Source organism: Perognathus longimembris, chromosome 1 (assembly GCF_023159225.1).
Source record: "Perognathus longimembris pacificus isolate PPM17 chromosome 1, ASM2315922v1, whole genome shotgun sequence".
Taxonomy (NCBI): domain Eukaryota; kingdom Metazoa; phylum Chordata; class Mammalia; order Rodentia; family Heteromyidae; genus Perognathus; species Perognathus longimembris.
The window spans coordinates 45,036,234-45,061,050 of NC_063161.1; the positions used below are offsets into that span (position 1 = coordinate 45,036,234).

At 43.7% G+C, this 24,817-nt stretch overlaps 1 protein-coding gene across 1 annotated transcript; it reads left to right on the plus strand.

Moving 5' to 3' along the window:
* The first annotated feature begins 1,177 nt into the window (after nt 1-1,177).
* Ptges3 (prostaglandin E synthase 3) lies at nt 1,178-22,985 on the plus strand. The gene is made up of 8 exons (XM_048361442.1): nt 1,178-1,538; nt 15,085-15,198; nt 15,291-15,360; nt 17,054-17,152; nt 17,877-17,966; nt 20,810-20,872; nt 21,532-21,556; nt 21,824-22,985. Coding segments are annotated over exons 1-8 (483 nt in total). The 5' UTR covers nt 1,178-1,536; the 3' UTR covers nt 21,844-22,985.
* The last annotated feature ends 1,832 nt before the right edge of the window (nt 22,986-24,817 follow it).

A 24,817-nucleotide genomic window follows, 5' to 3' on the forward strand; every position in this document is an offset into this window, starting at 1 on the left:
TCTGTGGCACTTTTATTAAGCCTCTTGTGTTCTAACTAGCAGTGCATTTGGGGACATCCTTAGGGTGGTCTTAGGGCCAGGAGTTCCTTCCTACTCAGGAGGTTCAGATCTGACCAAAGCAGGAAGTGAAGCAGGAAAAAAAAAAGCCAAGGGGGGGGGGGAGGATGAGTCCTTGAGTTCAAGCTGGCACAAAAGAAAAAAGGGGGGAAGGGAGGAGGGCAGGAGAGTCAGAGACAAAGGAGACAAACTGGTCTGGATTCTTGTTACTAACCACTAAAGATTAACCCAGAGCAAGGCACAAAGCCTCCCTGCTTCAAATGGATGTGCATGGGGATGCCTCTATGCTAGACACTCCTTCAAATATCCTTCCGGGCACACACATTTCTCAAAGCAGGGACAAATGTCCACTCAAACAGGCAAACAGTTCTTCTGCTAAAGATTTCTCATTTCCGCTTCTGGCCTGCACAGGTTCTGACATTAAAAAAAAAAGCAATATTTTGATTTATTAATTCAACTCTTTTTCACAAATTTCACCAGCACAGGTCTTTTTTTGGTTTCTTTTTGATGGAGTGTTTCCTCGGGTCCAGTGGCAACCTGGGAGATAGCTGGTGGCTCATGTCTGTCATCTCAGGAAGCTGAGATCTGAGGATCTCAAGCTGGTTCGCGACCAGCCTAGGCAGGAAAACCCGAGAGACTCTTATCTCCAAAGAACCACCAAAAAGCCGGAAGTGGAGCTGTGGCTCAAGTGGTGGAGTCCTAGCACCAAGCAAAGGTCAGGGGGCCGTGGCCCAGGAGCCCAGGCCCCCAGGCCCCGTGTCCAAGCCGCAGGACGGGCGCTGAGACCCAAAACCAAAAAGACATAATGATATAATAATGACCCGTGGCCCATTTCGGGGGTGAAGTCTCCAAACCCGGCGCTCCTCCGCCGCGGGCTTCCTGCCACAGCGAGCCCAGCCGTTCCTGAGGGAATCGCGCGCAGGGGTCGAGGGCGAGCGGTTAGGGAACCAACGGTTTCCTAACGCGAGAGGGGAGCGCGGGAGCTGAGGCGGGACAGAGTCAGGCCCGGAGGGGGCTGGGAGTATGGACGAAGGGCGGGGCCGGCACAGGAAGGATCGCGAAGGAGCCGGGAGGCCCCGCCCTTTCCGTAGAGATCTCTAGAAAGCCGATCAGGAGCCCCAAAACAAAGACTGCGCACGCGCGGCGGCAAGGCCCGGGCATTTTGCTGCGTCACCAGCCGCCGCCCGGCCTCACCACCCCTAGCTCGCACGCACGCACGTTCATTCTCCGTCCTCGCGCCCCTTTTCCTACACTTTCCTCTCCTCTTCGACTGAGGAGCCGCTCTCGAGCGCGGTGCATTCTGGGAATCGAGGTCGATCCCGCCGCCGCCACCGCCGCCGCTGCCTTCGCCTGAGGGGAGCGAGAAGAGGCCGCGACCGAAGAGAAAACGCCGGAGTCGCCACCGGAGAGGAGTCGACTCCTCCGCCGCCGCTAGAGAGGCCCGCCCACCCGTTCGCCCGTCCCCCTGCCCCGTTCACCATGTGAGTGCGACATCCCTCTACGGGAAGGTCGCCGGGAGTGAGGTGGAGGCCGCGCCGGGGGCTCCCGGAGAGCAGCTTCCCCCTCGTGCGGCCCTTGGGCTTTCGCTCCTCCGCGGTGGCGGTCGTCCTGGGGTGGGGGAGGTGGGGGTCCTGGATCCTAGTTCCGGTTACCGTTGGCGGGTGGACGACATTTTTCCTCCAGACGTCTGCTTTTCCTATCTCTCCGCCGGTTTCCCGGTGCCAGAAAGCTCACTTTTCCCCTTGTCGGGCGGTGTGGGCTGGTCGGAACTCTCGGGAACTTCACCCTAGGCCTAAGCTCTGGGCGCTTTCGGCCATGCGGCGCCGGGGAGGCGTGGACCCTAGTGGAGGGCCCCGGGGTTTCTTGGGCCGCCGGAGCCGGCTGCACCTGTGTTGGGAAACCCCCAAGAATTGGTTGGGGTTACAGGCGACGCCACGCGGCCCTCCGCCCTGAGCGGCCGCCACTGCTAGGCAACTCGAGGGAGGCCACGCCGTCGCCACAACTTCACTTCCTCTCCTGGGTCTCGCTTTCTTGAGTGTGGGTCCTTGCAGGCCGCCTCCTAACTCCAGTCTTTTTTTTTGTGGGGGGGGGGGGGAAGGGAGGAAGAACGAAGGTTGCTCAGACACCGCCGCTCGCCTGGCATCGAGGAGTTGATACCATTGAGTTGGTAGTTCGGCACGTGTCGAGTGGAAAGATACTTTGTGGACATTTTCTGGGTTCCACAATGGGCTTTAGGTGATGTTTCATTCTCTTTCAGGGTGAGGATGAAATAGCTATGTAATTTTTTTAAAACTACATTGTCGATCTGAAGACTTCAAATTTGGTCACGAACCATCTAACTTCTATTAGATTAAAAGTTCTTACCGACTTGAACGGATTAAGAATTTTTTTGTGTGTGGAGAGAAAGAAAGAGCACATCCTTTTCCAGAATACTTTTTTTTCTCAGGAGAAGCTTTTTAGATCTGGGGACAGATTTTTATGTTTTGAATAGGGAGGGCTATCGAGTGCCTCAAAAAGGTTAGGTATAGAGAAACATTGAAAGAATTATTATAGAGAGTATTACATTTTAAAAGGTTTACGTAAATATCTAAATGGATAAGCCTGCTCCACAGGCAGTTGATGACTGAGGAAAACATGTAGTACTGTGAAGGTAAGGTGTAAGAGTTGTGGGAAGAACGTCCCCAAATGATAATGTAAAGTGGCAGAGCTTGTGTGCAAAGTGAGAGGCTGATTAAAAAACCCAATACCCTCTCCCCAAAAAATGTGTGCTTTTAGTTTGTCTTACGTATTTACTTTTGGCCAGCCCTGGGGCTTGAACTCGGTCTGGGCTCTTTCCCTGAGCCTCTGCTCAAGGCTTAGTGCCATGGTGCCACTTCCGCCTTTTTCTGTTTATGTGGTACTGAGGAATGGAACCCAGGATTCATGCATGCTGGGCAAGCACTCTGCCACTAAGCCACGTTTCCAGCCCTTGTTTCATTTTGTGTGCCAGTCCTGGGGCTTGAACTAGGGTTCTTGCATACTACCACTTGAGCCACAGCTCTACTTCCGGCTTTTTTGGGGTGGTTAGCTGGACTTTTCCTGCCCTGGCTGTCTTCGAACTGATTCTCACATTTCAACCTCCTGTGTAGCTAGGATCAGTGCCACTGGGGACTGACTTTGTGTTTTATTGTTTTCATCTTTTTGGGGGGCTGGGCCTGAGAGCTGTCCCTAATTTCCTTTTGCTCAAGGCTAGCACAGTACCACTGGAGCTACTGTGCCACTTCTGGCTTTTTCTGTGATTGATTGTAGATAACAATCTCCAAAACTCAACTGCCTGGGCTGGTTCCAGCCTCAGATCTCGTCCCCCTGAGTAGCTAAGATTACAGGCATGAGCCACCAGTGCCCCTCCTAACTTTGTATTTATTTAAAAATAAAAAGTATTTGGAATTGAACCCAGGGCTTCTCACATGCTAGGCAAACTACTATTAAGCCACATCTGCAGGCTAGAAGAAAAATGTTTCACTTGCTTTTTGCCAGTCCTGGGGCTTGAGCTCACTGTTTCTGGCTTCTCTTTGCTCAAGGTTAGCACTCTGCCAACTTGAGCCACAGCGCCACTTCTGGCCTTTTCTATACATATGGTGCTGAGGAATGGAACCTAGGGCTTCATGTATATGAGGCAAGCACTCTTGAAACTAGGCCATATTCCCAGCTCCTAGAAGAAAATTTTTTTGTAGAAAACAGATTTCTTTTGGAAATTCAGTGTGGCAAGGAATGCCAGTCTTAAAAAGACCTCATATCGATGCCTTGAAATTTTAAGAATGAATTGTCATGGGCTGGGGATATGGTCTAGTGGCAAGAGTGCTTGCCTCATTTACATGAGGCCCTGGGTTCAATTCCCCAGCACCACATATACAGAAAACGGCCAGAAGTGGCGCTGTGGCTCAAGTGGCAGAGTGCTACCCTTGAGCAAAAAGAAGCCAGGGACAGTGCTCAGGCCCTGAGTCCAAGGCCCAGGACTGGCAAAAAAAAAAAAAGAATTGTCAGATTTAGCAACATGACTTAATAAGAGGATTTCTATAGACATTTGTCTTTTGAGAATGAAATACCTTGTTTAAATTGGCCTAAATTAGCTGGTGACTAGTCCTGGTAATCCTAGTGACTTTGGTAGTTGAGATCTGAAGATCCGGTTTTGAAATGAGCCTAAACAAACGAATCCCTCAATCTTCAGTTAACCAGCAAAAAATGCCAGAAGTGGAGATTTGGCTCCAGTGCTGGGCCCCAACCTTGACTGAAAAAGCCAAGCTTTTATGAGGCTAACTTAAAGCCAGTGTATCTGTGTAAAAAGTGACCTAAGTTAGAACTTTCAAAGAGACCAGGTAAATATTTCAAAAATGTTCTATATGGGCTGAGAATATGGCTTAGCAGTAGAGTGCTTGCCTAGCATGCATGAAGCCTTAGGTTTGATTCCTCAGTACCACATGCACAGAAAAAAAGCTGCAAGTGGTGCTGTGTCTCAAGTGGTGGAGTGCTGGGTTCAAGCCCCAGGACTGGCCAAAAAAAAAACCCAACAAAACTTCATTATGTGCCATTTTGTATGCTACTAGTACAAAAGTGTCTTAATTTAACGGGTCATTTTATCCAACTCATAACAGTTTAAGTGAGACTATAAAGTTACTTGAGTTGAAAGAAATCTTTAATTTTTAACCAAAGATTCAGTAAATTCAAGTTTCTTTTTTTTTTATTCTTTTTTTATTTTTTGGCCAGTCCTGGGCCTTGGACTCAGGGCCTGAGCACTGTCCCTGGCTTCTTTTTGCTCAAGGCTAGCACTCTGCCACTTGAGCCACAGCACCACTTCTGGCCGTTTTCTGTATATGTGGTGCTGGGGAATTGAACCCAGGGCCTCATGTAAATGAGACAAGCACTCTTGCCACTAGGCCATATCCCCAGCCCCAAATTTAAGTTTCTTATCAAGCTTATAAACACTTTGTCTAGTTGGGTTCACACACATACACCCCCAGTAGCTTTGTTTTTTGTGTTGGTCTGAGGCTTGAACAAAGGGCTTAAGAGCCATTCCTTAGCTTTTTTTTTTTTTTTTTTTTTTTGCACCAGTCCTGGGGATTGAACTCAGGGCCTAAGCACAGTCCCTGGCTTCCTTTTGCTCAGGGCTAGGACCCTATCACTTGAGCCACAGCGCTACTTGCAGCTTTTTCTATGTGGTGCTGTGGAATGGAACCCAGGGCTTCATGCATGCAAGGCAAGCACTCTGGTGCTAAGCCATATTCCCAGCCCCAGTTCCTTAGCTTTTTTTTTTTTTTTTTCTCAAGGCTAGCACTCTATTGCTTGGGCCACAGTTCATGTCTGGCTCTTTAGTGGCTAATTGGAGATAAGAACCTTAGGGAACTTTTCTTGCCCAGGCTGCCTTTGAATGGGGATCCTCAGATCTCTGCCTCCTGAGCAGCTAGGATTACAAGCTTGAGTCACCAACATCGGGCTTCTGGGTAGTTTTTTTTTTTAACCTTTTTTTTTTTTTAATCAAAGCCCATGATTTTACATCTCCTTGAAAGATGGGTTTGGTGGGGTGCTGGTCATGGGGCTGCAGGGCTGCAGAGCTGGGGGACAGCACTCAGGCCCAGAGTTCAAGCCCCATGACCAACAACATCAGAAAAAGGTACTAAGCAGGGTGCCAGTGGCTCACACCTGTAATCCTAGTTACCCAGGAGGCTGAGATCTGAGCATTGAGGTTCAACACCAACCTGGGCAGTAAAGTCCCCAAGAGACTCTTTCCTCCAGTTAACCACTCAACAGGAAATGACCTTTTGGTTCAAATGGTAGAGCCTAGCCTTAAGTACAAAGAGGCTCAGAGACAGTACCCAGCCCCTGGAGGTGTGTGTGTGGGGAATAGATCCTTTTGTGAGTCAGGAAGAACTACTTGATGATGATCTTTGTTCAGTGTTGATTCCTTCATTATACTGTAACCTGGTAAATGTGTTTTTTTCCTTCTTCAGTTAGACTTTAACTAAAAACTGCAATGACAAAAATTTTGAGTGCCAGCCACTAAATTAAGTTTGAAGCTAGGTAGGCTTTGGTCACTCAGGCTTATAATCATAGCTACTCAGGAGGCCAAGATCTAAGATCATGGTTCAAACTGAGGCTCTGAATTCAAGCCCCAAGAACAGCACAAAGACACAAAAAGACACAAGGCCAATGAATAATAATAATGCAGACCCAGAAATAAATCCATGTTCACCTGAAAGGAACTAGACCCTCTCTCATATTCAAAAATCAACTGAAAGCAGGTTCAATTTGAAGCTGGGTGCCCATGGTTCATGCCTGTAATCCTAGCTACTCAGGAGGCTGAGATCTGGACGATCACTGTTCAAAGCCAGCCCTAGCAGAAAATTTTGTGAGACTCTCCAAAATAACCAACAAAAAAGTAGGGTTGGTGACATGGCTCATGTGGTATGAGTGTCAGCCACCCAAGCAAGCTGAGTGAGTACAAGACTCGAGTTCAAACCATTGTAAAAAAACACTTTTGAAATTATGAAACTACTATAAGAAAATATGAGACAGTGTATCATGTATGTAATCTAGCTGCTCTGGAGGCTGAGATCTGAGGATCACAGTTCAAAGCCAGTCCAAGCATGAAAGTCTGCAAGGTTCATCTCCAAATAGCCACCAGAAGACACAGTGGCTCAAAGTGGTAGAGCCCTAGCCTTGAGCTTAGCTCAGGGACAGGACCAGGCCTAGAGTTCAAGCCCCGCTTCAACAAAAACAAAGCATTGTGGTTTAGAGAGAAAATAGGGCCTTTAATGGATTTCACTCCACGTCCACCCTCCCAAGTCCTGGGGCTTGAACTCAAGGCCTGGAAATTGTCCCTGAGCTTCTTTTGCTCAAGGCTATCTCTATCTACCACCTTGAGCCACAGCTCTTTTGGTTTTCAGGTTGGAGATAAGAGTCTCACTGCCTTTCCTGCCCCAGCTGGCTTCCAACCTCCATCCTCAGATCTCAGTCTCCTGAGTAGCTAGGATTGATTACAGGCATTAGCCATCAGCTCCCACGGGAGTATTTTTTTGTTGTTGGTGGTGGTGGTGCTAGGCCAAAAGGAATAGTAAGCAGTTGCATTTAATGAGTTAAAATACTTTTTTTTTTTTTTTTGGCCAGTCCTGGGGCTTGGACTCAGGGCCTGAGCACTGTCCCTGGCTTCTCTTTGCTCAAGGCTAGCACTCTGCCACTTGAACCACAGTGCTACTTCTGGTGATTTTCTTTTTTTTCTTTTTTTTTTTTTTTTGGCCAGTCCTGGGCCTTGGACTCAGGGTCTGAGCACTGTCCCTGGCTTCCTTTTTGCTCAAGGCTAGCACTCTGCCACTTGAGCCACAGCGCCACTTCTGGCCGTTTTCTGTATATGTGGTGCTGGGGAATCGAACCCAGGGCCTCATGTATACGAGGCAAGCTCTCGCCACTAGGCCATATCCCCAGCCCCTGGCCATTTTCTGTATATGTGGTGCTGGGGAATTGAACCCAGGGCCTCATGTATACGAGGCGAGCACTCTTGCCACTAGGCCATATCCCCAGCCCTTAAAATACTTTTAACCCTGAAATGTTTTTTATCTTTAAGCGGATATGGCTACTTTTTAAAAATTAGTACATATAAATGGAAAAGATAAGAATTTACAACCATAGCTACTAGTGTGATGTGTATAACTTTGGGTAGTATATAGCTTTTCAAACCTGGAAATCAGCTGCGAACATGGCCTAGTGGCAAGAGTGCTTGACTGGTATACATGAAGCCCTGGGTTAAATTCCCCAGCACCACATACATAGAAGACAGCCAGAAGTGGCGCTGTGGCTCAAGTGGCAGAGTGCTAGCCTTGAGCAAAAGGAAGCCAGGGTTAGTGCTCAGGCCCTGTGTTCAAGCCCCAGGACTGGCAACAAAAACAAGACCAAACAAACCTGGAAATCAGATTGGAAATTTCTACCTCATTTGGCTCTCTCACCAGTCCTGGGACTTGGTGCTGTTCTGGAGTCAGGATGCTGTCTGTCCCTGAGCTTGTGTGCTCAAGGCTAGCTTGGAGCCACAGATCCACTTCCAACTTTTTTGGTAGTTTATTGGAGGTAACAAGTCTCATGGACTTTACTACTCAAGCTAGCTTCAAATCACAAATTCTCAGGTCTCAACTTCCTGAATAGGTAGGATTTACAGGATAGCCACTGGTACCCAGCTGCTGTTATTATTGTGGTGGTGTTTGTGGGTTACTTGTGTATTTTTTCCTGGCTTAGGTTCCTGGTACAGTTGGTCATTTTTTTTTTTGTGTCTTGGATCTTGAACTCGGGCCTGGGTACCCTGAACTTTTTTTGCTCAAGGCTAATACTACCACTTGAACTACAGCTCCACTTCCAGCTTCTTGGTGGTTAATTGAAGTGGGAAGAGTCTTTTGGACTTTCCTGCCAGGTCTGGCTTCACACCAGGATCCTCAGATCTCATTGTCCTGAATAGCTAGGATTACAGGGTAAGTCAGGGACGCCCAGCTCACCCTCAGATTTTAAGTGCTCTAAGGCTTATCGTAACATTACCTTAGGAAGTGTGATGCTAGTCTGTTTGTTCAGATTGCCTTTCCAGAAAATACTTAGTACTACAACTGATGCACAAATATCTGAAATATTAAAAAGATCTTGGGGTTTCTCTGAGCAAAGAATGAGAATGCTTTCAGATACTTTTATAGGTAGAGCCTTTGATAGCTTCCACAAATGGAAACAAATGTACCAATTTTCTTTATTCCCTTTACAAATTGTAACCTAGTTGACAGTTTTAGTTATGAAAAGTCAGTAGTTCTGGGGCTGGGAATATGGCCTAGTGGCAAGAGTGCTTGCCTCGTGTACATGAAGCCCTGGGTTACATGAAGCCCTGGGTTCGATTCCCCAGCACCACATATATAGAAAAAGCCAGAAGTGGCGCTGTGGCTCAAGTGTCAGAGTAGCAGAAAAAAGCCAGGGACTGCTCAGGCCCTGAGGTCAAGGCCCAGGACTGGCCACAAAAAAAAAAGTCAGTTCTGGGGCGAGTAATATGGCCTAGATCCTAGTGGTAGAGTGCTTGCTTAGCATGCATGAAGCCCTGAGTTGGATTCCTCAGCACCACATATGCAGAAAAAGCTGGAAGTGGCACTGTGGCTCAAGTGGTAGAGGGCTAACCTTGGTCAAAAATAGGCCAGGGACAGTGCTCAGGCCATGAGTTCAAGCCCCAGGAATGGCAAAAAAAAAAAAAAAAAAAAAAAAAAGTAGTTCTGCCTAGGTGTGTTGGCTATACCTAACCAACACACATAGCCAGCCCTAAGGAACCGGAGGCATGAGGTTTGAGAGTTCAAGGCCAGCTTGGGCTCACATGCATACTGCATGCAAGTGTGTGTGTTATCCTGGGGCTTATATTCAGGGCCTTGGGCTCTTAGCTTTTTTTCACTTCTGGCTTTTTGCAGGTTAATTGAAGATAGAGTCTCAAGGTTTTTTTTTTCTGCCCTAACTTCAAACTGTAACCTTCAGATCTCAGCCTCTAAAGTAGCTAGGAGTTACCAACCAGCACCCAGCATATATTCTGATATTTAATGATACTTTGGAGTCTGGGTGTGGTGGCACATACCTAGTCTAGCATTCAGGAGATCATGGGAATAGAATGTTGAGTTCAAGAACAGCCTGGGCTACATAGGAAGACCCTGTCTAAAAATAAACTAAAAAATTTCAAGGTGGGCTGGGAATATGGGAGTGTGGTAGAGAGCTTGCCTAGCGCTCCTGAAGCCCTGGGTTTGATTCCTCAATACCACATAAAACAGAAAAGGCCGAAGTGGCACTGTGCTCAAGTGGTTCTAAGGGTACCAGCCTTGAGCAAAAAAAGCTCAGGGACAGTGTCTAGGCCCTGAGTTCAAACCGCAGGACTGGCCAAACAAAAGAAAATGTATTTTGTGATTATATAAAAGATTGGTGCATCTAGGCTATGGTAAGTTGGGCTCTTATTATAAATGCTTATAGAAATTAGCCATAAGAATTATTTAAGGGGCCTGGGAATATGGCCTAGTGGCAAGAGTGTTTGCCTTGTATACATGAAGCCCTGGGTTCAGTTCCCCAGCACCACAAATACAGAAAACGGCCAAAAGTGGTGCTGTGGCTCAAGTGGCAGAGTGCTAGCCTTGAGCAAAAAGAAGCCAAGGACAGTGCTCAGGCCCTGAGTCCAAGGCCCAGAACTGGCAAAAAAAAAAAAAAAAATTGAGGTCAAGTAATTAACTTGTGGTGTTAGCATGGCCACCCAAAAGTAAAAAAATCTACCTTATTTACTCTGCGACTGGTGGCTCACACCTATAATAAACCTCGCTACTGAGGAGACTTGAGATTTGAGAATCACCCATCCAAGACAGCCCTAGAAAAGTTTGTGAGACTCTTTATCTCGAATTTAGTGTGAAAAAAGCCAAGACCCCAAATTTAAGCCCAGTACTTGCACACACTGAAAATGTTCAGGTATATTATAGTCTCAAAATAGTAAATTCATAAAAGGACTTTTTGCTTTATTTTGGAACTACTGCGGTTTTGAACTACCAGCAACTGGAAATGGAGTTGCAAAGACTTTTATGCCTGAGCTGACCAAAGTTCAACATGATCTTCCTGATCTCAGTCTCCTGAGTAGCTAGGATTACTGGTGTAGCATAGCTCAAGTGGTAGAATGCTTGAGACCCTGGGTTTGGTCCCCAGTTCTGCAACAAAGAAAAGATAAAAGGACCTTAGAGTGCTATGAGCTCAGTTTCTGATTTTGCTATATTTGGGGACAAATTACCTTTGTCTTTTTGGTTGTTGGTGGTCATGGGGCTTAGGCACTGTCCTTGAGCTCTTTAGCAGCAGGCTAGCCCTCTACCACTTGAGCTACAGCACCACTTCCAGTTTTCTGGTGGTTAAGTGGAGATAAGTCTCAGAGCTGGGAATATGGCCTAGTGGTAAAGTGCTCACCGCCTATACATGAAGCCCTGGGTTCAGTTCCTCAGTGCCACATATATAGAAAAAAGCTTGAAGTGGCGCTGTGGCTCAAGAGGTAGAGTGTTAGCCTTGAGCAAAAAGAAGCCAGGGAGACTGTGCCCAGGCCCTGAATCCATGCCCCAGGACTGGCAACAAAACCAAAACAAATGAAAGAGTCTCACAGACTTTACTGCTGGTCCTAGCTTTGTTTTTGTTTGTTTGTTTTGCCAGTCCTGGGGTGTGGACTCAGGGTGTGAGCACTGCCCGGGCTTCTTTTTGCTCAAGGCTAGCACTCTGCCACTTCTGGCCTTTTTTGTTTATGTGGTACTGAGGAATAAACCCAGGGCTTCATGCATGCTAGGCAAGCACTCTACTGCTGAGCCGCATTCCCAAACCCTTTGCCTTGTTTCTGAGTCTTTTATTTTAGTGCTCTTTGGTCAGACTGACCCTCTTAATTGGGTCAACACTATAAACTCTCCTTTAACTGCCTTTCAACCCCTCTTTTTAGTTTTTGCCAGTCCTGGAGTTTAAACTCAAGACATGGGCACTGTCTCTTGAGCCTCTTTAGTGCTCAACTGCTTGAGCCACAGTGCTACATTTGGCTTTCTCTAAATAGATTATTAAAGATTAGGGTCTCATAGACTCCTCCTCAGACTGGTTTTGAACTGCAGTCCTCAGATCTCAGCCTCCTGAGTAGCTAGGATTACAGGCCTGAGCTACCTGAGCCTGCTTCCCTCTATGTTTTAATCTAAAGATAGGCACTTTTCAGTCAGTTTCTGATTTTATTTCTACATGAGACCATTGGTTTCATAAAAGTAGATTAAAGCCAGGTACCAGTGGCTCAGGCTTATAATCCTATATAACTGTTGAGGAGGATTGGGGAAGGAAGCCAGCCCAGGCAGGAAAGTACCTGAGACTCATCTCCAAAAAGGCGGGAAATAGAACTGTAGCTCAAAAGGTAGAGTGCTTGCCTTGAGCAAAAAAGTTCAGGGATAGTGTCCAGGCTCTGAGTTCAAGACCCAGGACTGGTGCACTTAAATGTGCATGCAGATAACACGCGCACACACACATAGATTAATATTTTTCTATCTTATGCTTATGTTACCATGTTTGCAGTCCCATAAAGATTTATGAAAGTGGAGTTGGGTGCGTGTGCGCACGCACGTACACCAGAAATGGAGCTTAAACTCCAAGCCTGGAGCTCTTATTTAGCTCCCACCACCCTCCAGGCTATAACTTGAGCCATTCCCCCTTTTCTAGTTTTCTGCAAGTTAATTGGAGATGATAGTCTCATTGACTTTTCAACCCAGCCTGGCTTTTAATCCTTAGAATTTCAGCTTCCTGAGTGTTAGGATTCTAGGTAAGCTTGAGAACCAGCAAAATATTTGGATTTATTTGTTTGTTTATTGTTTTATGTGCAAGTCCTGGGCTTAAACTCAGGGCCTGGGCACTGCCCCTGAGCTTTTGTAAAAGCTCAAGGCCTACTGCTCTACTACTTGAGCCATAGCTCCAAAGACTTTAATGCCTGGATAGAATTTATTTTCCAGATACTTGTAGCAACAAATTCTGTTTACCACAGAAAGAAAATTTGAAATTTCAGAGTAAATGATCATTGGGCTTTTATAGCCGGATCTTGTTGGCTGCAGTTACTATAGTCTTTGTGTCCTGTGTCTTTTTTGAGTTACTGTTTTTTGCTATATGCAATCCAGCCTGACATCAGCTTCCTTAGTGCTAAGATTACAGCTACAAGAAACATCACATCAGGCTGTGGGTATGGGTGCGGGTGGACATGGGTTGCCATGGGGGGGCTTGAACTCAGGACCTGGGTACTGTCCCTTAGCTTTTTCACTCAGGGCTGGCACTCTACCACCTAGTCATGGCTTCAATTATGCCATTCTGCTGGTAGATTGGAGATATTAATCAGTGAGTTTCCTGCTTGAGATGGCCTTGATTCTCAGATCTCAGCCTCTAAACAGCTAGGATTACAGAAGTGAACCAGCTTCTGTTATTTAAATCGAATGGAATAGAGAGATAGGTAGATATTCTTTTTTTTTTTTTTTTTTTTTTTTTTTGCCAGTCATGGAGCTTGAATTTAAGTCCTGAGCACTGTCCCTGGCTTCTTTCTGCTCAAGGCTATCACTCTGCCAACTTAAGCCACAGCGCCACTTCTGGTCTTTTCTACATATGTGGTGCTGAGGAATGGAACCTAGGGCTTCATGTACACGAGGCGAGCGTTTTACCACTAGGCCATATTCCCAGCCTTGGAATAGATTTTTAAACATAATTTCTTAGAATAAAGTGCTTCAGAGAATAAATTTTGCAAAAGAATATCTTTTGTCAATATTTTTATTCTTGCTGGGCGCCAGTGGCTCACGCCTGTAATCCTGGTTACTCAGGAGGCTGAGATGAGATCTAAGGATCGCCATTCAAAGCTAGCCTGGGCAGGAAAGGCCTGAGACTCTTATCCCCCAATTAACCACCAGAAAACCAGAAGTGGTGCTGTGGCTCAAGTGGTAGAGTGCTAGCCTTGAGCTGAAGAGCTCAAGGACAGTGCCCAGGCCCAAAGTTCAAGCCCACGACTGTCAAAAAGGAAAGGTTATTTTTTAGGTCATTTGGATTTATATAGTGTTGAGCTCAAAGTTAGAACCTTGTATATATCATAGGCCAACACTACTACCAAGGGATATTAACCACCCTATCCATGTCTTTTATTTGCACGTGTGTTGCAGTACTGCAGTTCAAAAGCAGGGCCTTGCATTTGTCTGTTGGGAACATGATGCTGATTTTGCACAGGGTTAGTAGAAATCTTCAGTTTGTAAATAACATATCTGAGAGCAAAATGAGTAAAAGTACAATAAAGCATAATATGTTAGCAAGGCACCATTTGCTCACACCTGTGATATCCTACTCAGGAGACAGATCCGAAGATTACACTTCAAAGCCAGCCTAGGCAGGAAAAGTACTCTTTATCTCCAAATAACCACCAACAAACCAGAAGTGGAGCTGTGGCTCAAGTATTAGAGTACTAGCAAAAAAAGCTCAGGGATAGCTAGGTGCTGGTGGCTCATGTCTGTAATCATAGCCATTCGGGAGGCTGAGCCTCTGAGGTTAGTGGTTCAAAGCCAGTCCAAGCAAAATGCGTGAGACTCTTATCTTCAGTTAACTACCAGAAAACCAGAAGTGGCTCTGTGTGGTTCAAGTGGTATAATGCTAGCCTGGAGCATAAAAGCTCATGGACATACAGCACCCAAGCCCTACCCCTGACTTCAAGCCCCAGGATTTCCCCCTCCCCCCAAAAGGAAAGGTTTGGGCGAAAAATGAGCTTAAAGATATGTGGTCTATTTCTGCAATTATTTGCTAGATAATGATAACATACTAATGTACAAGATGTGGTTCTTTGATTAGGATGCTATTTAAGAGGCATTTGAAATCTGAACTCTAGCTAGACACTGGTGGCTCATCTCTGTAATGCATACTTAGCTACTTAGGAGGCTAAGATCTGAGGATCTCAGTTTGAAGCAGGAAAGTTCATGAGACATTTATCTCCAAATAATGACCAGAAAGCTGGAAGTGGAGCTGTGGCTCAAGTAGCAGAGTGCTGCTGTTGTCCTTGAGCAACAAAGCTCAGGGATAGTGCTCCAGCCCCGAGTTCAAGCCCCAATACCAGCACCAGAAAAAACTTAGAAAATCATGGTACTCTTGCATCAAGCCCCAAAGTAGCCAGGACTAAACATTACTTAATTCGCCTAAAGGAAATGCTTTTGCATATGGTCTTCGTTGTCTGTTAATCAACTGTACTTGAGTGTATTTGCTTTTGATTATTTTTAGACATTCCAAAACACTTTTCATAAAAACCTTAGGAAATTGATGTTTTTCTAAACTTTTTAGAGCTTTTTAAGTTGGAATGTAGCTATTGAGGAAAAATGAAGTTTTTGTTTTGTAAACTGCTTTATAATGTTGCCATGGAGTAGAGAAACACATTACTATGTGCCAAACATGGAGGTATGTAAATAATCAGTTAATGAACTACAACTCGACTTTCTGGTTTTTCTCCCTTTGTAGGCAGCCTGCTTCTGCGAAATGGTACGATCGAAGGGACTATGTCTTCATTGAATTTTGTGTTGAAGACAGTAAAGATGTTAATGTAAACTTTGAAAAATCCAAACTTACTTTCAGGTAAATTACTGTTTTTACATCATTGGGATTTCAGGCAACTGAATGTTGTTGTTTTTCCTGAAATTATCTGTACTTTTTCATTTTTCATACAGTTGTCTTGGAGGAAGTGACAATTTTAAACATTTAAATGAAATCGATCTTTTTCACTGTATTGATCCAAACGTAAGTAGTCACAGTGCCTCATTTCTGATTTAAATTATGAGGAAATGTATATCAATAAGCAGTAGCAATAAGGACTAATGTTTATCATAATAGTTTACTAGGAATATTTATATCTCATATTCCTTCACTACTTTTAGGTTCTTTCTGTTACTGTTTGAACTCGGCAGTAGTCTTTTTTTTTTTTTGGTCAGTCCTGGGGCTTGGACTCAGGGCCCGAGCACTGTCCCTGGCTTCTTTTTGCTCAAGGCTAGCACTCTGCCGCTTGAGCCACAGTGCCACTTGTGGCCGTTTTCTAGATATGTGGTGCTGGAGAATCGAACCCAGGGCTTCATGTATACGAGGCAGGCTCTCTTGCCACTAGGCCATATTCCCAGCCCCCTTGGCAATAGTCTTAAGACCCCTGTCTTACCTAAAAGTCTTTCTGTACTAGTACCATATTACGTTATTAAAAAAAAAAATTCAGTTCACCTTAAACAGGCAAGATAAAAGCACTAGGTTTAACTAGGATCTTTTGTGGGGTTTGCAGTTGTGTAGTCTAAAATTTTTTAGTAGTCAAGGGCTTTTGAATCTGGAGGAATGTTAGTAAAGAAATAAGAGAGCTGGGGGCTGGGAATATTGCCTAGTGGTAGAGTACTTGCCTCTTATACATGAAGCCCTGGGTTCGATTCCTCAGCACCACATATATAGATAAGGCCAGAAGTGGCACTGTGGCTCAAGAGGTAGAGTGTTCACCTTGAGCAAAAAAAAAAAAAAAAAAGAAGCCAGGGACAAACAATGCTCATGCTCTTGAGTTTAAGCCCTAGGACTGGCAAGAAAAGAAAAATAAGAGTTGCCGTGGTGCACTAATGGCTTACCCCTATAATCCTAGCTACTCAGGGAACTGAGATTTGAGGATACTGAGAGTCCCTGAGACTCTAATAAATTACTTTTTTAAAAAAAAGCATGAAATGATACTGTGACTCAAGTGGTAGTCCCTTGAGGGGGGAAGAAAAAGCTCAGGGACGGTGGCCAGGTCCTGAGTTCAAGTCCTAGGATTAATACCAAAGAAAATAAGAACTAGGGGGCTGGGGATATGGCCTAGTGGCAAGAGTGCTTGCCTCGTATACATGAGGCCCTGGGTTCAGTTCCCCGGCACCACATATATAGAAAATGGCCGAAAGTGGTGCTGTGGCTCAAGTGGCAGAGTGCTAGCCTTGAGCAAAAAAGGAAGCCAGGGACATTGCTCAGGCCCTGAGTTCAAGCCCTAGGACTGGCCAAAAAAAAAAAAAAAAAATAGGTAAGAGAGTACACAAACCTGTATATTCTCAGCACTTAGGAGGCTATGGCAAGAATATTTGTGTTTGGAGTCATATAGTGAGACTCTGAAACAATGGCAAGAGTCAGGTGCTGGAGGTTCACTTACAAGGCTGAAATCTGAGGAACAAGGTTTGAAGCCATTCCAGGCAGACAAATGAAGAAGGCAAAGACGCTAGCCCAATAGGAGCATGTGGGCACGTGTACACACACCAGAGGAAAAAAAAAGGCTGAATGTATATCAGGTTATAGAATATTTGCTTATCTTACTAAATTTTTAAAGGCTTTGGATTTGAAAATGTGCACCACAAATAGAAAAGGAGAAGTAAAAATGAATAGGCTATTTATATTTACATCCGGTAGTTTTCCTGAAAGTTTAAATGGTGCTTATTTGTTTTAGGATTCCAAGCATAAAAGAACAGACAGATCAATTTTATGTTGTTTACGAAAAGGAGAATCGGGCCAGTCGTGGCCTAGGTTAACAAAAGAAAGGGCAAAGGTAGGTTTCTTAATTTTTAAAAATTATTTTTTTTTTAAAGTTTATGAAAACGGGGGCTGGGGATATGGCCTAGTGGCAAGAGTGCTTGCCTCATATACATGAGGCCCTGGGTTCAATTCCCCAGCACCACATATACAGAAAATGGCCAGAAGTGGCGCTGTGGCTCAAGTGGCAGAGTGCTAGCCTTGAGCAAGAAGCCAGGGACAGTGCTCAGGCCCTGAGTCCAAGCCCCAGGACTGGCCAAAAAAAAAAAAAAGAAGTAAAGTTTATGAAAACATTCCTATCCATTAAGAGGCTCATTCTATAATTCTTTCAACTTGTGTCCATCAGTTGTGGTCAGATTTGGGAGCTAAGGATGTACCTTAGTGATAGATTGATTCAGTCTCCAGCACAACACAAAAAGAGTGTAGTTGGCATTTACAAACCAGAAGGTAGAGAGGCAGGAGAATCCAGACTAGGAATTCTAGACTGGGTCAGATTAGATCCTATTGCAAAAGAAAAAGAGGAGGAGCAAGGAGGGATATAGGACAAAACAATAGGCTGAAAAAAAGTATATATCCTGGTTCACACATTTACTTGGCTATCACATGGGAATAGCTTCTACCACTGAAAAAGGTTGGCAACTACAATAAGTTTCATGAAACAATATTTAATGGGTATGAGCCTATAGTCCATAAAATGTTTTAAGGTACAAATTAACAGGTTTGTGTGTATTGATATGCAGCTTAATTGGCTCAGTGTGGATTTCAATAATTGGAAAGATTGGGAAGATGATTCAGATGAAGACATGTCTAATTTTGATCGTTTCTCTGAGGTAAGTTCTTATAAAGCCAACCTCTACATGTTACCTTGTGTACATTCATTTTACGTGTATTTAGATAGGCACTTCCTTCTCAAAACCATTCCCTTGGGCTGGGAATATGGCCTAGCAGTAGAGTGCTGGCCTCCTTTACACGATGCCCGGGGTTTGATTCCTCAGCACCACATGTATAGAAAAGGCTAGAAGTGGTGCTGTGGCACAAGAGGTAGAATGCTGGCCTTGAGCAAAAAGAAGCCAGGGACAGTGCTCCCAGGCCCTGAGTTCAAGCCCCAGGACTGGCAAAAAGAAAGTATTTCGTGCGTCGTATACACATGTGTACACGCATGTGTGGGCCGGTTCTAAGGATTTCAACTCAGCCTAGGTGCTGACCCTGAGATTTTTTTTTTTTTTTTTTTTTGGCCAGTCCTGGGCCTTGGACTCAGGGCCTGAGCACTGTCCCTGGCTTCTTCCGCTCAAGGCTAGCACTCTGCCACTTGAGCCACAGCGCCGCTTCTGGCCGTTTTCTGCATATGTGGTGCTGGGGAATCGAACCTAGGGCCTCGTGTATCCGAGGCAGGCACTCTTGCCACTAGGCTATATCCCCAGCCCGAGATTTTTTTTTTTGCTTCAGGATAGTGGTCTACCACTTGACACAGCTCCACTTCCAGCTCTCATACTGGTTACTTGGAGATAAGAGTCTTACGGACTTTCTTGCACTGGTTGGTTTTGAAATCTCGGTTTTCTGAGTAGCTAGGGAAAACTGTCAATCCATCACCAAGACATTATTTGCAGCATAGATGTAGTTGGCTTTACATTTTCGAGCTGTATAGGACAAATATAAACCTTTAAATAACAATCATGGTAAGTTCACACACTCATGTTTCATAGGTAACTCCCTCTTTGGACGGGTTGAGGTGCCAATACTGGTGCTTGAACTCTGGTCTGAAAGCTATCTTGAACTTTTTTTCTCAAGGATAGTGATCTACCACTTGATTCACAGTTTCACTTCTGGCTTTTTTTGTTGGTTAATTGGAGTTTCATGGCCCCAGGCTGACTTCAAACTCAGATCTCAGCCTCTGAGTAGCTAGGATTACAGACATAAGCCACCAACACCTGGCTCAACTTTCTATTTTCTATTTCCCTCAGCTAGCTCATGGCTCCTATTCTTCTCTATGTTTAAAAACGTTTTAGGACCCTCATAAGTGGAATCATTCATTATTTTCATGTTTCTTTCTATGGTCCATATTACATATGAGGTTTTTTTATGTTTGTTTTGGGTTTTTTTTTTGCGGGGGGGGGGTGCCCATCCTGGCATTTGGATTCAGAGCCTGGGTGCTGTCCCTGAGTTTTTTTTGTTTTGTTTTGTTTTGTTTGTTTTTTTTGCCAGTCCTGGGCCTTATTAGACTCAGGGCCTGAGCACTGTCCCTGGCTTCTTTTTGCTCAAGGCTAGCTAGCACTCTACCTCTTGAGCCACAGTGCCACTTCTGGCCATTTTCTATATATGTGATGCTGAGGAATCGGACCCGGGGCTTCAAGTATACGAGGCAAACACTCTTGCCATTAGGCCATATTCCCAGCCCCCCTGAGTTTTTTTTTTTTTTACCTCAAGACTAATGTTCTACCACTTGCTATTACAGGCCATTTCTGGCTTTTTGGTGGTTAATTTGGAGATAAGAGTATCACAGACTTCCCACCTGGGCTAGCTTTAAACTGTGATCCTCAGATCTCAGCCTCCTGGATGGCTAAGATTATAGGTGTGAGCCACCAATACCCCCATAGCAGCACTTATTTCTTAACTAGCCAGTGGCTCGCATCTGTACTTCCTAGTACTTGGGAGACTGAGATCTGAGAATCATGGTTCAAAGCCAACCCAGGTGGGAGAAGTTTGTGACACACACACACACACACACCTTTATTTATTTTGTGCAGGGCTTGGGGCTTGAACTCTGGGCCTGGGCATTGTCTTGAGTTTTTGTGCTCAAGGCTAGAGTTCTACCACTTAGAAGAGCCATGGTACCATTTCTGGCTTTTTTGGTAGATAATTGGAGATAAGAGTATTAAGGACTTTCCTGTTCACACCCGCTTTGAGCCTTGATTTTTAGATCTGTCTCCTGAGTAGCTAGTGTTAAAGGCACGAGGCACCAGCTCACCAGATAGCTTTCTTTTAATTTTTTTATTGTATATATATAGCCCCTCCTCCCCTTAAAAAAAAAAAAAGCCAGTATTTCAGCTTGAACTCAGGGCCAGGGCACTGTCCCTTAGCTTTTTTGTTCAATGCTGACACTCTAGCATCTGAGCCACAGCTCCACTTTCAGCTTTTCGTTTTGGTTAATTGAAGATGAGAGTCACAGTTTCCTGCCCAGGCTGGCTTGGTAATGCCATTGTATCTTAGCCTCCTGAGTAGCTAGGATACAGGTATGAGCCAAGGGCATCAGCTCTAAAATTTAAATATTACTGGAAAGCTTTAATTGGACAGGTGAGTCCTTCCCCATCTGGTAAGTTATTTACTCTTTGGTTACCTATATATCTCTAGACAGTACACATTAGAAACTAGTGCTTTTTATAAAGCAATTATATGTAAGAAAATTTTCCACAATTGTCGCTTTAGGATTACAAATGATTCCCATTGGTTTCCTTCCTCTTCAGAAGTAACCACTATACAGAATTGGTTTTTTTGAAGTTTTGGCAAGACTTTTTAGTATAACAGGATTAAATTAGGGAGAAAAAGAGTAACAGTTCTCATTCCCTATACAGGAAATGGGGGTGTTATTTTTATAATTTATTTTGGAATGTGCCCCTTAATAAGTAGGGCTTGGTTTAACATCCATCTTTAAAATTAATTTTTATCCTTCAAATAGATGATGAACAACATGGGTGGTGATGAGGATGTAGATTTACCAGAAGTGGATGGAGCAGATGATGTAAGTCTATATTCTTCTGTCTGTTTACATTGATAATGAGAAAGATGCAATCAAAATGGCTGGGCTGGAACTGTGCCCCAAATGGTAGAGCTTGGGCTATGAACAAAGTCCTGGTACTGCAGCACCCCTCTTGGGGGGGGGGGGGAGGGAGCAGTCTAGGGGTTAACGCAGTTGACTTTTTTTTTTTTTTTTTTTTTTTTTTTTTGCTTGTCCTGGGCCTTGAATTTAGGGTCTGAGCACTGTCCCTGGCTTCCTTTTGCTCAAGGCTAGCATTCTGCCACTTGAGCCACAGCGCCACTTTTGGCCATTTTCTATATATGTGGTGTTACGGAGTCGAACCTAGGGCTTCATGTATATGAGGCAAGCACTCTTGCCACTAAGCCACATTCCCACCCCCCCCCCTTTTTTTTTTTTTAAAGAAGTTGACTTTTTTAAGACTACAATATATTTAAAAGCATGTTTTGTATTGGGGAGTTGGTATAGTGCTAGGCTCATCGGCTAGTTGTGAACTTAATCCTCAGTGCTGTGGGGTGTAGATTGTGTTCAGTTACTATAATAAACAGGCATCATAATTCTATGATTAGGATCTACTTGACTCTCTTAATCTTTTAGGAAAGGTATGTTTGTTCAGTTGGGTAACTTTTATTTCCTCTCTACAGGATTCACAAGACAGTGATGATGAAAGTAAGTGCCTTTGTTTAAAATATGTTTATGCTTTCATGTCTTACATCACAGAGAACTTAAAACGTAGAGATGTCATTCTCAAAATTTTGGGAAGAATATTTTAGTTTTTGATGTTAGGATACATGACACAAAGCATAAATGTAAATGATTGACCTAATAAGGAATTTATCAAGAAATATTTTCCCTATAAAACTTTAAAATTGATAGATTCTCTTCTATTTTCCTTGTATTCCTTTTTCATTTATATTGTTTTTAAAATCTTTTCAGAAATGCCGGATCTGGAATAAGGAGTATTATCATCACCTGGATTTTGAGAAAGAATATTTCTCTGCAAGATTTCATAATTGAAAATTCCTGAGTTGATAGCTCTAAAGGCAGATGCTGTATTTGCCTCTTTAACCCATTTTTCAACCTGTTTGTTTTTTTTTAAAAAAGGCTTCACTAAGGGTTGATAATGTACCATTGTATGGGGCAACTTTAAGTCAGCTAAGGCAATATATCCTTGTGCATGAACATTTCCCAGATTTCATGAAGCTGTTGAGGTCCTAGGCAATTGACCACAGCAGTTGTGATTTAAAAAAAAAAAATTTTTTTTTTTCACCTAAGTCTCCTTTACTCATAACTTAGTTACTGACAATGTAGGAAGCTCTCAACTTAGGGAAAGATAACTAAATTTTAAATTCCTAGAACATGGATTCAAAAGTGACTGACACAAATTGGCTGACCATAAACTGATAAAAACCTGTTCCTCTGGTGTGTATTTGAGGATTGTTCCACTGAAGTTTATATTTCAAAAAATACTTAACATTACTGTAATAAATGATCACTTTCATTGTTCCAGATGTATCTTAGTTAAAACTAGTGAATGCCCTAAATTAGATGGTTTTTGAAGCCTATACATTTGGTATTGTTTGGCCCTTAACCTTTTACATCTCTTAGCATGGAGGACAAAGAAAGCTGTACATTGTTGCTTGAGAGTATGTACATTTTAGACCAGATTGTATTTGCACTGTCAGTATGGCAAATGAGTAAGAAAACGTTAATACACTATTGGGTTTTTTTTTTTTAATTTCTTTTTTTGATTCAGCTTATAAACTGGGCTGAAAAACCTCAATTTATGTTCATGACAGTGGGGATTTTTTTAAATGTCTACATTCTTTCTAATAAACTGTTGGAACATTTCTTGGCTGTCCTTTTAAGTGTCTGGTTACTGTAATTTCATGTATTTACCATTTACTGGAATGGAGTTTTACTTTTGAGGTAGAATTGGGACTGTTTTGTTTTAAAGAAAAGTAAAAGGCTTGCTGTAATGTCACAGGAAACTATAAAGTGGATCTGTAATAGAAAATTGTAGATACACTTTGCAGTGGCTGGAAAAGAAAGTGTTGTGATTTGACTGAAATAAAACAATGTGTTGTCCTCCTATACATTTTTGAGCTTCTGCATTTTGGCAGTTTTCATTCCCTTATAGCTTCTATATTTTTCTTAGCTTTATATCAGAAATTACTTATTTAGGACATGTGTCTAATGCAGCAAAAGTCCTGAGGATACAAGAATTAGTTCCTGAGCTAGGAATGTGGCCTAGTGGCAAGAGTGCTTGCCTTGGTATACATAAAGCCCTGGGTTCAATTCCTCAGCACCACATAGAAAAAAGCCAGAAGTGGCTCAAGTGGCAGAGTGCTAGCCTTGAGCAAAAAGGCCAGGAACAGTGCTCAGGCCCTGAGTTCAAGCCCAGGACTGGCAAAAAAAAAAAAAAATTGGTTCCTCAAGTGATTAGTGTGTGTAAGATCACAGGCTAATAAACCTGAAGAAAACTTAATTGGGGAAAAAAGCAGATGGAAGAGGCATTTGTACACAAGATAAGTCATACCAGATTGATGAGAATTTACAAGAAAAAAAATTTTTCTCCCTATGTTTGGAATGAAAACTCAAAAGTTGGGGCCTAGGGCTTGAACTCAGGCCCTGGGCACTGTCCCTGAGCGTTTGTGCTCAAGGCTGGCAACTACCGCTTGAGCCACAGTGCCATTTCGAGCTTTTTCTGTGTATGTGGTACTGAAGAATCAAACCCAGGGCTTCATGCATGCGAGTCAAGCATTCTACCACTAAGCCACATTCCCCTTTGGTTAGGAATTCTGTATTTGTGTAAGTTTTTACACCTTATTCAGCATTATATGGAACTTGGATAGACGAAGCTGGTTCCTTGTAGAAATGTGTAGTTGTATAAGGGAGAGTAACAGCTACAGATTATTTAGTTTGGGGTTGGGATTAAGATTTATAGATTTAATCGTAAGGGTAGATACAAGTATCCTTTACAGCAACAATCCTGTTTTTTATAGGCTTGTCTTGAGAAACATTCATTTCATGTTGAATGCCATTCTTAGTAGTGAAAGACATATCTGGTTCTTAGCCTTAATTTGGTGAAGACTGAAATACCTATGAGTTTGTACATTGCAAGAATACTATTCGAAGAATACTTCATTGGTAAGGAAGCAAGTTAGTGCAATACTTTGAACAAGTGCAAAAATCAATGTTTTGGGACTAAGCAGTTGGGACTCGGGATATCAGATAATACACGAGTGGTCAGAGCATAATGAAATTCAGGGTACTGCACCTATTGATTAGCTTTTAACAGATTTTTCCTAAACTGAAAGTGTTAACCTGGATTGAGATTATCCAGAACGCTAGCTAGCCTAAATTTCATAATCTCAAATATAATTGCAAATCATCAAAATCATGTGATTCGTTTTGTGGATTCATGAGTCTGAGGTAAGCCCTAACCGAATCAAATTAAGGCATGCGTACATTAATAACATCTGGGTGATTCTGAAGTATTAGGGTTTAACAAAGGCTTAGATTTTTTGTGTACGTTTTGGTCTTAGGGCTTGAACTCAGGGCCTGGGTGTTGTACCTCAGCTTTTATCACCATTTGAGCCACAGTTGCACTTGGATTTTGGTTTGTTTGCCAGTCCTGAGGCTTGAACTCGGCCTGAGCACTGCTCCTGGCTTCTTTTTGCTCAAGGCTAGCACTCTACTACTTGAGCCACAGTACCACTTGTGGCTATTTTTATGTATGTGGTGCTGAGGAATCAAACACAGGCTTCATGTATGGGAGGCAAGCACTCTACCACTAGGCCATATTCCCAGCACCTGGTAGTTTTATTGGAGATAAGTCATGGATTTTTCCTGCCCAGTCTGGCTTTGAATCATCATCGTCAGCTCTCGGCCTCCTGAGTAGCTGGGATTACAGGTGTGAGCCACCAG

What these genes read in the sequence shown, in the direction of transcription:
- Ptges3 (XM_048361442.1), top strand. An exon ending in TAACAAAAGAAAGGGCAAAG is followed by an intron (nt 17,153 to 17,876) that starts GTAGGTTTCTTA and finishes ATTGATATGCAG; the next exon opens with CTTAATTGGCTCAGTGTGGA. An exon ending in ACAAGACAGTGATGATGAAA is followed by an intron (nt 21,557 to 21,823) that starts GTAAGTGCCTTT and finishes AAATCTTTTCAG; the next exon opens with AAATGCCGGATCTGGAATAA.